The 12,984-nt window shown below is 43.0% G+C and overlaps 1 protein-coding gene across 1 annotated transcript; it reads left to right on the forward strand.

Moving 5' to 3' along the window:
* The first annotated feature begins 19 nt into the window (after window positions 1-19).
* cnot6l (CCR4-NOT transcription complex, subunit 6-like) lies at window positions 20-8,589 on the forward strand. Its single transcript, XM_068760741.1, has 12 exons — window positions 20-114; window positions 1,692-1,813; window positions 2,716-2,902; window positions 3,201-3,286; window positions 3,424-3,513; window positions 3,672-3,740; window positions 4,277-4,434; window positions 5,066-5,220; window positions 5,337-5,488; window positions 6,151-6,378; window positions 6,555-6,757; window positions 7,565-8,589. Exons 2-12 carry the CDS (start codon window positions 1,702-1,704, stop codon window positions 7,784-7,786), a joined length of 1,662 nt encoding a protein of 553 aa, XP_068616842.1. The 5' UTR covers window positions 20-114; window positions 1,692-1,701; the 3' UTR covers window positions 7,787-8,589.
* Window positions 8,590-12,984: the final 4,395 nt, after the last annotated feature.

Here is a 12,984-nt window from a genome sequence, read left to right on the forward strand (position 1 = left end):
GTTGTTCTTCCTCCTGTTTCCGAGACGTTCGGGGTCTACGCGAGTTCAACCACCGTGTCTGCATGTCTCCACCGATTCCCCTCATAGATCGTCTTCTCCCGCCCCCGAATGAAGGTAACGTAAACGCGGACTTTGCGCGCGTTATCCACACCGTCCCGTGGAGAACGTCATCGTTAAATGCGTTGAACTCGGTCTGCCCCGCAGTCCGCCTCGCTGAGCGCGGGCGACGTGCGCTTTGCAGCGGGTTAGCCAAACAAATCCAGCGCGGTGCTTCTAGCTCGCAGGGAGCTTAACTTGCTCGGCGTCTGTTCCGAGCATTTTTTTTTAAATAGCTTTGACTCTTTGAAATGTGTAGATATGAGTCTCGAGATGACGTGTTTACCTCTTTAGCCGCGCGTGACGGCGGGTGGTCGTTGGGTCGAGTCTGACCTGGATGGGCCCATCCGTAGGTGCTTGTCACTTCTGACAGAGCTATGTTTGGACCCTCAGCTGTTGGCGCAGCTGCAATCTCTGCATGTTTTCCATCAACAAAACGCCTGCCTGTTGAAATAATTAGTCTTCTAGTTGCCAAACAACGAATGTAGTGTTTGTCATGTTTATTATCAGTGGTCGCCTCTGGAAACAATGTTAACAACAGCCCGGCCTCGTGATAAAAGTAACTACAGCTTCAGTATGATGGCTGTCAGGTTGCGTATGATTCAAATGAAAACGGCGTTTAGCTCAAGTAGTGCCGGTACTCAGGCGTAGTGATCCAGTCGTGTGTAAACAGGTTATATCAGTCTTCAAACGTTTGTAGTCTCCAATCTGATATCATGCACCCTGTGCTATTTCCTTTTCCACTCTATTCTGATCATATACATCAGAGGTCAGTTGATCATAACATTCATCCATTCATTCTCCAACCGCTTTGTCCGTTATCGGGTCGCGGGCCAAGCTGGAGCCCATCTCAGCAGCTCATGGGTGAGAGGCGGGGGACACCCTGGACAAGCCGCCAGTTTGTCGCAGGGCAACACAGAGACAGACAATCAGCAACACACACACTCACACGGGCAATTTAGCGTCACCCCATCCACCTAAGCATGTTTGGGAGGAAGCCGGAGACAGACGCGTGCAAACTCACAGAAAGGCCACAAGTCCGATTCGGACCCCGCGACCTCCTTGCTGTGAGGCAACAGCGCTTACCACTGCGCCACCGGGCTGCCCCTTGATCATAACAAATCATGCCAAATTGCACATTTATTTTACAGTACATGAATCCTACCCATGCATTAGCATCAGGCTGACTTCAAAGGAGTTTAAATAACATGAAACCTTCTCCTGCTTAAAAAAAAAAAAAAAAAAAGGAGTGATGCTTAACATTTTGGTGCATGAAGGCTGCTTTCCAGCAAATAATCTCGGTGTCTGACAAATGAGCTCAAAAGTGGGAATGACATTCTTCACTTCCTTTCCACATTCTCCTTCCCTCTGTACTGTTCATCCTGGGTACTTGATACTGAGGTCTAAGACGAGTCTGTCTCCTCATAAACGCTGGACAGAATTCAGTGAAATGTCATATGCTTTGAAATAGCGTAAATTTGCGTATATCTGTCATTCTGCCATGATAGAGGATGTGGTCTTTTCACAACAGTACAAAAATTGGTAATCATTGCTAATTTCAATTAAAATCTTTCTGTTATTGCTTTGTTTTTCAGATTAACAGGTATGCCAAAGGAAAAATATGATCCTCCAGATCCCCGTAGATGTTACACCATCATGTCAGCAGAGGAGGCGGCCAATGGAAAGAAGTCTTACTGGGCCGAGCTTGAGATATCTGGTCAGTCCAACTTGCCCTTCTTGATCTGCTCCAATGGAAACTTCCCAACGGAGGCCTTGAAGCTCAGTCGTAAATAAATAGATGGAAGTGGAAAAACAGCTAAGCTGCTGTCTGGATTCAAAACTCCTACATAAAGAAAAAGATTGAGTGACATGGGGGTGGCGTGGTTCAGATTCAAACTGGGGGGGGGGGGTCCCCTACATATCCTCCCTGTATCTGCATGGATTTCTTCTAAAAAAAAATGCGGATTAATGAAGAAATTATACCGAAGATGAACTTTGTAAATAATCATATTATTGCCCTCTTGAAAAGCTGCAAAAACTCGTTTTGTTGAAGCAAGCAAAATATGTAACTCACGTAATTTGATTTCTGTCCCAAAACTGCAAGTAAAACTAGAAAAAAAAAATCGTAATAGTTGACAATTGACATGCTATCTCAGGATGGTTAAAAGTGAAGGATCAATACACACTCAGGTGTTTAATTTTAATTTTTTGTGTGAGATTGAGATTTGCTACATAAAAAAACATTTTGTAAATGTAATTATCACTTTTCATCCAGTCTTATGGGGTTGTTTTGTCATTTTTAAGTCCTCTATTAAATCAAAAAATGTTTTCCTGTTTTTTAACGATTAAAGTCACAGTTCTGAATTCTTTCAGTTTGTTTTTAAAGTCATACGATGATCTAAATGTTGTTTTTCCACTCCAAAAAGAATGATGTTGTTTTAAAAACGGACTTCCACGCTTGATTGACTTGAAAAAGGTGCAATGTTTGAAAGGAAATTAATGTTTGTTGCAAAATGTAAAATGAATCTATATTGCTAACTTAGGCTGCGTTTTGCTTAACATCTGAAAGCCACATTGTTTTAGGGACCATCTGTTTCACCCTCGTTTGTTTGCGTGCAGGACGGGTGAGGAGTCTGAGCAGCTCATTATGGACACTCACCCACCTGACAGCGCTGCACATCAACGACAACAATCTAAACCGCATCCCGCCGGATATCTCCAAGCTGCCCCACCTGGTCTTCCTGAACCTTTCGTCCAATAAGCTCCGCAGCCTGCCCGCTGAACTGGGCAACATGGTCTCTCTCAGGTAGCGTGGGTCGGTCCTGAGGTACCTCTAGGGATTTCAGGCATGGACCTGTTTTCACTAACGCATTTTTCATCAGCTGTGCTTTCCTCGTTTATTTGAAAATGGAAGGAAAAATAGTGATCAGCGGAATAGAAACTTCACTTGGCTCTTAACTGAAAGACAAATAGAATCGGAGGTGACATGTTTGACATGAGTAACAATATGTCAGCAACAGGAAATGTTCCACTTTTCTGATGCACATTTTGTGAAAGTGAAGAAAGGCATGAGAATACTGACACTGTTGTGCCGTTTCTTACAGGGAATTGCTTTTAAACAACAATCTTTTACGAGTTCTGCCTTACGAACTTGGGCGGCTTTTCCAGTTACAAACCTTGGGCCTGAAAGGTGCGTTTTGTCTTTGACCACAGATTTCTATCTACGGTGTTAATGAAGGTCTGACAGGTTTATCTTGCCACTCTCTGCCAAATGCAAGTGATCATTTGTGCATGAAAGTGACCTAATAATAAATAGTTATTTTGCAGGAAACCCTTTATCTCCAGACATCCTCAATCTGTACCAGGAGCCAGACGGAACCAGAAAGCTTTTGAACTACATGCTCGACAATCTAGCAGGTGAATGTCCGGGCTACTTCACCTTACCACGCCTGAGCTGATTAGAACTCATGGATATGGAGCCAGCAGCTGCTATTCATAGCATGTATATACTATTGTGTTCTTCCCAGCTACCTGAGCGCTTGTTGCTAATTCCCCCCCCCCCGCCCTGTTTGCAGTGCACCCAGAGCAGCTCCCCCAAAGGCCTTGGATCACTCTGAAAGAGCGGGACCAAATGATTCCAACAGGTAAGGTCATCGGGGTCAAACATCTTCTGCTTGAAAACGTTAAAGATAATTGTTGTATGTCTGGGTCAAATTATTTAAGTGTTATTAAATAAGGTTAGATTTCATTAGCGTTGTCTTTATATTTCTTTTTATTGAACTGTTGCACATCATCATGTAGACAAGTAAAATCTTTGTAATTCTAAACTTGGTAAAAAAAAAAAAAAAGGCTGTTGTGTCTTTGTCGCAGGATCCATCCAACATGTCTGTTTGAACACAGCCAGAATTACTTACGAGTCAAAAAAAAAGAAGTTTCCTGAACAAACTTTCAATTTCTTTTAGTCCTTTCATACCGTAGACATCAAGACACGAGAACGGATTCACATCTCGTTCCAGCCAAAGTACAAACGGTGTTTCCGTCGTCCGTTTGTTCAAACGTTTTAACTCCGTTTCAGATTCATGGGCAGAAGAAACCAGAGTGATGAAACTAAAACCAGACTTCTCGTCAGTGACGTTGTTTTTCATCCTCGCTCACATCTGCTCGCCCTCCTCTTTTGCAGCCGTGTTCACCGTCATGTGTTACAACGTGTTGTGTGACAAGTACGCCACGCGACAGCTCTACGGCTACTGCCCGTCCTGGGCTCTCAACTGGGAGTACCGCAAGAAAGGGATCATGGAGGATATCACCAGTTGCGATGCTGACATCATCAGCCTGCAGGTAAATCAGGGGCGTCTGGATGAAGCATTTTTCCTTGAGTTTCCTCGATTACTTTTCAACTTTCAGATCGTCTTCGTTTCCAAAGAAGAAGCAACATGTCAGACATTATTCCGAGCAGGAAGTGCTTGCTTCTTCATTCAAGTGGAGCTATTCAATCCTTCTGTTATTATTTCTAAGTTCCAAACCCAAAATACCAGTGGGGCTGATAAGTGTGTTGTCAGAATTTTGTCATAAAAGTTTTGACGAGAGGATGAATATCAGATCTTGGATTACAGCACGCAAAATGTCTTCTGGATCAGATCCAGAATGAGGTCAGAAAAAAATTATTACATGTTAACATTAAAACCCCATTTATGGATTCATAAATCAGAATCCACTCTGATTCACTTTTACTTTTCATGGTTGGTGTATAAAGATACCAAGAAAAATTTAGAACCTTTTGGTGGTGATCCAGATTACCGTGTGGACGGTGTAAATCTAAGTAGAAGGGGAATGAGCTGCTTGGTGGAGGTCTGCGCTCTCTGAGTGCTTTTCTAGTTTTGTTTTTTCCCCACCAAACTACAGAGTCTAAACTGACCTGGAAGTGCATTCGAGTCATTTTGCTGACATCCCTTGTCCTGTGTATCTGCAGGAGGTGGAGACGGAGCAGTACTACACTCTGTTTCTGGAAACGCTAAAGGAGCGCGGCTACGACGGCTACTTCTGTCCAAAGTCTCGCGCCAAACTTGTTTCTGAGCAGGAAAGAAAACACGTGGATGGCTGCGCTGTGTTCTTCAAGACCGACAAGTGAGTTCCAGAGATGTATTCATGAGGATTGAGCTCTACGGAAGTTTATTTGACTCTGACCTCTGTCCTCAACTTCGTTCACGGATCTTTCTTCTGATCGGTGGACGTTTCTGCAGATTTACTTTGGTCCAGAAACACACTGTGGAGTTCAACCAGGTGGCCATGGCCAACTCTGAGGGGTCAGAGGTCATGTTGAACAGAGTAATGACCAAAGACAACATCGGGGTGGCCGTTCTCCTGGAAGTCAACAAGGAAATGTTCTCCGGCGGTAAGAACAAACGGAGTTAATCTGCGTCTGCTCCAGAGAACACAAACCTTTGTCTTGTGCCGTTTATCCGAGCCGACGTCCTTCGTCTTCCCAGATCCATCCAGGATGTTGTCTCATCACAACACAGCGAAAGCCTCCTGTTAAGTTGTTTCTGTTGGACACCAGCAGGTTTAGGGCAGCTATATGTTGTTAATGTTTGTTAAGATAGTTGTACTTTTATCAGTTGAATAAAGCGAGTCATGACGTAACTGAATGCATCTGATCAAGGTCGCCCTGTACCTAGAATTTGTGTCCCAAAAAAAATCAGTGTTTGAGTAGAAAATCAATCAACTTGCTAAATAAATAAACAAGCGGCAGAAATAGTCTCATGAATTCACACCACGAATCCTGCACAAGCCTGCAGTTTGTTCAGGGGGGGGGGGGCTCGTTCTCTTTTCCTTTGAGCTATTTTTTATTTTACTTTTACTTTTTTTTCTCAAACAAAAGCAAGTCCAAAGTCAGGATTTATTTTGCCCAAGTTCGTTTGACTCCCTGATGATGGCCACGCACGACCATGCTGTGACAATAAACACGTGTTAGTCGTTATAAAAGACAATTCCTCGTAGTTCCTAGAGTTCCATACATATATGTAACTGTGCATGTTATAATCCACGTTGTTCTAGGCATGAAGCCACTGCAGGAGAGGCAGTTGATCCTGGTGGCCAACGCCCACATGCACTGGGACCCCGAGTACTCCGACGTCAAGTTGATCCAGACCATGATGTTCCTGTCGGAGCTAAAGAGCATCGCTGAGAGGGCCTCGGGCTCCATGGCGACTGGTTCGCCAGCCTCCGACCCGTCCTCCATCCCCATCGTCCTGTGCGCTGACCTCAACTCGCTGCCCGACTCCGGTGGGGACCGCCTCACATTTCAGGAATGTTTCATGGTAGTATTGAGTGTTTGCATCAGAGAAGATAAAAACTCGCAGTCAATTTGGGAGCCATTTTGTTTTAGCGATGAATGCATTTAACTGGGATGTTATGTGGCGCACCTTGACGGTGAACTGGACCCCTTGTGTGTGACCCAGGTGTGGTGGAGTATCTGAGCAATGGAGGCGTGGCTGAGAACCACAAGGACTTCAAGGAGCTTCGCTACAATGAATGTCTGACCAATTTCAGTTGCAACGGCAAGAACGGCAACTCGGACGGAAGCATCACACACAGCTTCCAGCTGAAGAGCGCCTACGACAGCAATCTGATGCCTTACACCAACTACACGTACGACTTCAAGGTACAGCAAGTCGTTGCACACGGGCGTTTTAGTCAGCTGATTTGTAAAGGTTTGGTTCACGTTTGATGCAACGTGAACCCTTCCGATGGACGACAATCAAACAAGAACATTTTAGCGGTCTACAAATTGCGCTACAAATATCTGAGTGAGACTAAAATGTGCTTTTAAGGGTCTGAGACTTTGCAACACCCTCTTTGATAAAAACACTGAAGTGGATAAACGATAAACTTCCTTTTTCTCCCCAGCGTCTGAGTTTTGTTTTTTTGTTTTTTCTAAATAGTGGCAAGTCGAGCTTTCTTGTATTTCCCTTCTGCTTGTCCTTTCTCTGGGCCTCTTTAATTGCTGCCTTCAAGTGTGACAAAGAATCTCATTTTCTTGTCTTTTCTGAATGAGTGGGACGAACAATGGATAGTTATATCCGTCTATCATGGCTTCTTCATTTATGGTCTCCCAAAAGCTCATTTCTTTGAGAGGAAGTATGAATGGGTGAATGTGGCATTGAGAAGCGGGGCATGCATGAATGTGTTTTTGTGAAATTCGACATTGAGAAAGACGCTTTTCTGCTAAAAGCTAGATGAGCAGAAACATTTTAAACTTCTGCTTTAATTGAACATTTATTTGTTCTTAATTCTTCCGTGGAAAAGGACGAGCAGGGAGAGGAGAATTTAGAGAAGTGGTTTGTCCAGAGGAGAGAGAGGGACTATATCGGTCTAAGGATGCGAGTATCCAAGGTGTTACTGACTACTCTGTTTCCATGACGACACAGAACAGAACTGACTCCCTGGCATCATGTTTTCACTTCCGCAGGGCGTGATTGACTACATCTTCTTCTCCAAGACCCACATGAGCGTCCTGGGCCTCGTGGGGCCGTTGGACAGCCAGTGGCTGATCGACAACAGCATCACCGGCTGCCCCCACCCTCACATCCCCTCGGACCACTTCTCCCTGCTCGCCCAGTTGGAGCTGCAGCCTCACCTGCCCCACCCACTCAAGCCCCTCAATGGGCTGCACCTGCCGGTCCACAGGTAGTGCAGCCCAAAGGAGAACCCCAACTTCAAACACTGCCCCCCCCCCCCCATCAGCGTTATACAGGACCCTGTACAGTTTACCAATTATATTAAAACTCAGATGCCACCATGCCCCTCCCACCCTGAGACACCCCTCCCCCAAAGGAGTGAAGTATTCGCCTGTCCATTGCTCCTTGTGTTGTTTTGCACACTGTAAATGTTTCATTTTACTTTTTCTTACTCCCCATGAAAAGGCTTGTTACCAAATCTTGTGCTTAGGTTGAAGTTTGTCGTGCCCCCCCCAAACATCAGCTGGTGTTGTTGTTTGTACACATGATCGAGGGCACTTGCAGATTCTGCTCCCACAAACCTTCTCAAAGTATCAGCAGTTCAGCTGAATCTCATCCTCCGTTCTTTTCTCATCTTGCAAAGATGTAAAAAAAAAAAAAATTCTCTTTTGAGAATTAATTTAAAGAATTTCAAAAGTTGAATTTTTGTAAGGACCATATTTCTATCTTGAAGCACTCAAATTCTACACGCCACCTGCAGGTGAGAAATACCTGCAATTTTAAGGTTGAGTACCGATTTGGGTGTTTTTAAAAGTTACTAATTGCATTTTAACACTAAATTGTGTTTTCTATGGTGACTAGAATATGAAACCATAATGCGGGAGTCCTCCGCCAATATTGACGTCAGATTTTAGGAGGTTCAGATTCAACGCCTCGTATCACACGTCGTTCTGATGCGCCTCAAATGGAGCTGCCCACGGCGGCGCATGGATGTGACTGAAATATTTTATTCTATAAAATGGATACCTCTCTCGTACCTCTCTTCTTTCATTACTAAATATTTCAAGAGTATTCTTTCCAATGGCAGCTGATTGAAGCTCACTCTAGTTTAACGGCTGCAACATTTACGTTTCCTGAAGCACTAAGTATGAAGTAATAAAATAGTCAACTCAGGCCAGGTATTCAAATCCTTCATCTTTGTAAACTGTGCAATCAAACCAGCCCATTGTTCTTTGAAGTACTTTGCAAATGTATTTGTAACGCAAACCTGGCGATCTGCTTTACACTTTTACAATTTGTGCTTTTGAAAGTTACGGTCGTAAAGAGGAGCTTTGTATGATATTGAGAGAATTCGATTTTAAAACATGGGGAGGAGAAAAAAAGGAGCTCACTTCCTCAGCAGAATGTGAGGAAGGACTGTGCGTTTGGTCCAGTGAGTAAAGATAACAATCTTCTTCCCTGGGGAAACTGAATTTGACATCTTCTGAATTCAAGTTTTTCTCTTTTGCCAAACCAAGATGAGCTTATTTGCCTTTTAACTGCTTGTAAAACACATTTCAGTGAGATGTGACTAAAATAGAGCTCGCTAAAATTCACAATCGCCCCTATCTGGTCTGAGCGGATGAATTCACACAGTAAGGTGTGAAAGTAGTCCGACTCTCTGTCGTCATCACGGCTGCCTACAGTTAGAGCGCTCGCCGTGGCCCCCCCCCTCACAATCCAGACTCAACCCAGTCCACTGTAGGGCTTCTTCGATAGCTGAGTTGATGGTAACCATAGCTACAACCAAATGTAACTACGGCAACCCTGCAGTGAGCAGCAGTGACTGAACCCTACAGTCTCAGCGACCTTTAATTCATAAACATACTTTACAAGTTGGTTCTTAAAGGGGACATATTATGAAAAAAATAAAAGCGTTTCTCGTTTCTACGCTCATATTTTGGTGGTTTCGGATCATTAGCAACCCCGAAACTGCTAAATTAAACCATCCAGTCAATCCTGCGTTGTTTGCGTAGCTCAGCTCTGAAATCAAGTATTGAAACATATCTTGAGACAGAAAAGAGGGACGCTGTCCTGCAGCTTCTGTTTGCTATTTTAACCAAAGACCGTCACAGATATTTCATGTAAGTGTTTGGGAACTGAGTTAACTTGTTGGGGAAAAGGCATAATATGTGACCTTTAAAGAGAATTGACTAGACTGATCACATTTATTCATTTGGCCTGTGAAAACAAAAAAGCATCCTCACAAAAATCCTCTCGTTTGCTCCTCGGAGCTGAATGTGTTTCACTCTGGAACGGTTGTTGGAGCCTCTTCATTCATGCAAGGCTCCAGTGGGCTTTAACTTTGTGTTTGTTTCAGTGGCTTAGAGCTGAAAGCCCTTTATTGAAGTTGTAACTCAGGGCTACGCTATGCAAACAGCAGTACCTCCAAAAAAGGGCCCGGAGTCAGATCATAGAAGCCTAAACCAAACGGGTGGCTATGGTTCTGAAAAGCACAGGTCATCTGCGGCATTAGACACGCATGTGTTGTTGTAGTAGAAGTCACACGTCTATGAGTTTTTATTTTTTTATATAGAACTGTTAATGCACTTTTGCTCCATTCCAAAAATAATTAACTGCAAAACCAGCTCTGAAAACGTTTAATCAGAAAAAAAAAAAAAAAAAAAATCTATGTTTTTTTTAACATGAAATGAATATTGAGGAAGCAATTCATGTTCCGGTACACATTTGTTTTGTTTGCCAGCCAGCCCTGTCGCTGCTGCCTGTACATTCACAGCGTTGACACTGTGTGAATGAGGCTGTGATGAAAAAAAGATCCATACATATCGCACAAATTGTGTCAGCAGCCAGTAAGACCGGCTTTAAATCAGTCAGACAAGTTTCACTAACCTGAACCGGCAGCTTCGGCTTCATTTGCTCGTGATTTGATTGGAACACATCTTTGGTGGAGCTGATGAAGTCTCTCTGTCTGTCTGTCTGTCTGTCTGTCTGTCTGTGAGCATTTTGAGGCCCATACTTCACTCCTGCGTTCTCCTCACTGGGTTTCACCATTAGGAACAACAGCTGGACAGAACGGACCTTTGATGACGGGGAGCTTTTCTCTCACAACTCAAATATGTACTCATGTCTCTGCGTACAACCTCCACCTGTCTCTGACATCCTTGTCCAACTTTGACTTTGAACTATGGGCTTCTTTTTTTGTGTGTCTATAACTTTGTCGGTTTAAAATCAATTTGTCTCAAAAGGCTTTTATTTCTCAAGTGTCCGCTGAATTTTATTCACGCTGAGATCTGGCTTAAATAACGTTGTCTTGGTTTCTCTTTCTTCCGATTTCAGTTTTCCAAACTTGTTTTCCCCCTATTAACCCTTTCATGTCTGTCTTTACATGAACATCCACAGCCTCATTTTAATGTCCAATAACATTTGCCCTGTTAATTTTATCTTTGTAGCATAGAATAGAGTGAAATCGTCATTTTTCCTACAAACAACCTGCCTAGTTTGTACTATTTCAACAGCAGCACTGCCCATGAGACCAAGATGCACAGAGATTAACCCACCATCCATCCATCCCTCCATCCATCCCTCCCTACAGGATACCTCAATTGTACACTCTTACCAGTTTCCCTGATAAGTTGTTTTGCAGTTTTCTGTGCAGGATTTACAAATAATATCACATGTATTTTGAATACACTGTAAATATCCTGTTGTTCACAATGTGACTCCACTGTTGAGTTCATTCAGCCTGATTTTGCAGCATTCAGTCATTGGTCCCCAGTGTTTGCATCAGGAAAGGAAGACGAGCTGATTATGAAGTCCCTCAAAATACACAGGGCATCAAATATTGTCACTATATTTAGATCTTGCTGAATTCCAATTTTAACCGCAGGACTGTTAATTTACAGAAACTGGTCATGATAAACTAATTTACAACTATAAGAGCTATAAAGAGGCAATTTATCAGTCTCATGGTTAAAAAGAAATATTTCCAGTTTATTTAGTATTATTTGAACACTTCAGTGATGAAAGGAGGGAATCAAAGACGTATTTCCGGAAGCAGTGGGAGCATGCCTGCGTTTTGCTTTAGAATCGGCTGCCCTTCAAGCAGCATTCAACACATCTGCTTTATTCATGTGTAATAAGCAAAGTGAAACTGGGAGAGGATCTCTCTTATGTGGCTCCCACTGACCTTATATTATTGTGGTTGGTTTTTCCTCACTCGAATCGGGTTTCATACATTTAGGAGCTTCTGAAACAATAAGGCCCCGAAGATCAAAAACACAACACAGAACAAATTCAGATTAGCTTTTTATTGTTTCTGCAGAAATATGACAAAAACATGTTAATGTGAACTATCTGGTGATTGGACGAACAGTTCCAACTGGCTTCTCTATGAATTTAGCATATACTCATTTTGTTAGAATTACTAATAGAAAAAAAAAGCTCAGGGGGTGAGTTGTGTGCATAGCTTATAACAAACCTCCAGAAAAAAATTCAAAAGAATAAAAATATATAAATATGTTCTAAAAGAATATTAAAGGCTGTGGTGAAGCACACCCAAATCCAGACTAGGAGAGTGGTTCATCCCTAAATGTGAGAATAATGTGGTTAAACATCCAGAATACAAACAGGCTGGGCAGTGTAGCGTGATTTCACTCGAATATTGTAAACAGGTGAAACGAAAGACTACAACTTCAAAAGTCACACAACTAAATTCACCAGCAAATAATTTTTAAACAAGATTTGGGTTGTGAAAATGGGAAACAGATTCTGTCAGTTAAACTCAGGCCCAAATTACTTGTTGATTTGCTGCTCAACATAAAATGAAGCACAAGCATAAATCCTTTGCAGTTCCACATTGTGTTCGATATCATTTTGATTTTACACACACCACGTCACGGGATCATAGCTTCGATTTTTCCTGGAACACCATGGAAGGTAAGATCCCCGTCATTTAGCGATACGACTTACACCTTTAAATTAGAGCATGAATTCCTCACACTGACAACTTTTTGTTGGAAAATGAGATTGAGACTCAGACCTTCCATCTTTAAGTGGACATGATGGAGCGGAACCTCGGAACACAGACTTTGCTTCTAAAACTAAGAAACCGCAGCAACCAGCCAGCTGATTGCCTCCTCCTTTATAGATACTGCTAAACCTTTTATCTGCCTCTTTGGATTCTTCACCTGATAACGTAAACAAACCCTCCTAATCCCAGCTATCTGGAACCATTGCTCAGGGATTGATGCAAACAGCAGGCCGTTGCTCCGCCAGGGGGCGACAAAACACCGCTACAGGCAGCGCTGCTGCACAAATCCCTCCTGGAGTGAAGTCCTTCAGCAGGACACAGTAAAGCCAGAACAACTTGTACCACACCAATGGTCTTATCAGCTGTCCACTCATTTTGTTAACAATGAAGCAGTAGTTATAC

This window comes from Brachionichthys hirsutus, chromosome 4 (genome assembly GCF_040956055.1).
Source record: "Brachionichthys hirsutus isolate HB-005 chromosome 4, CSIRO-AGI_Bhir_v1, whole genome shotgun sequence".
Taxonomy (NCBI): domain Eukaryota; kingdom Metazoa; phylum Chordata; class Actinopteri; order Lophiiformes; family Brachionichthyidae; genus Brachionichthys; species Brachionichthys hirsutus.

Coding starts and splice junctions, on each gene's coding strand:
- cnot6l (XM_068760741.1), top strand. CDS start 1,702: ATGCCAAAGGAAAAATATGATCCTCCAGATCCCCGTAGATGTTACACC. Junction 5,221..5,336: donor GTGTTCTTCAAGACCGACAA/GTGAGTTCCAGA, acceptor ACGTTTCTGCAG/ATTTACTTTGGTCCAGAAAC. Junction 5,489..6,150: donor CAAGGAAATGTTCTCCGGCG/GTAAGAACAAAC, acceptor ACGTTGTTCTAG/GCATGAAGCCACTGCAGGAG.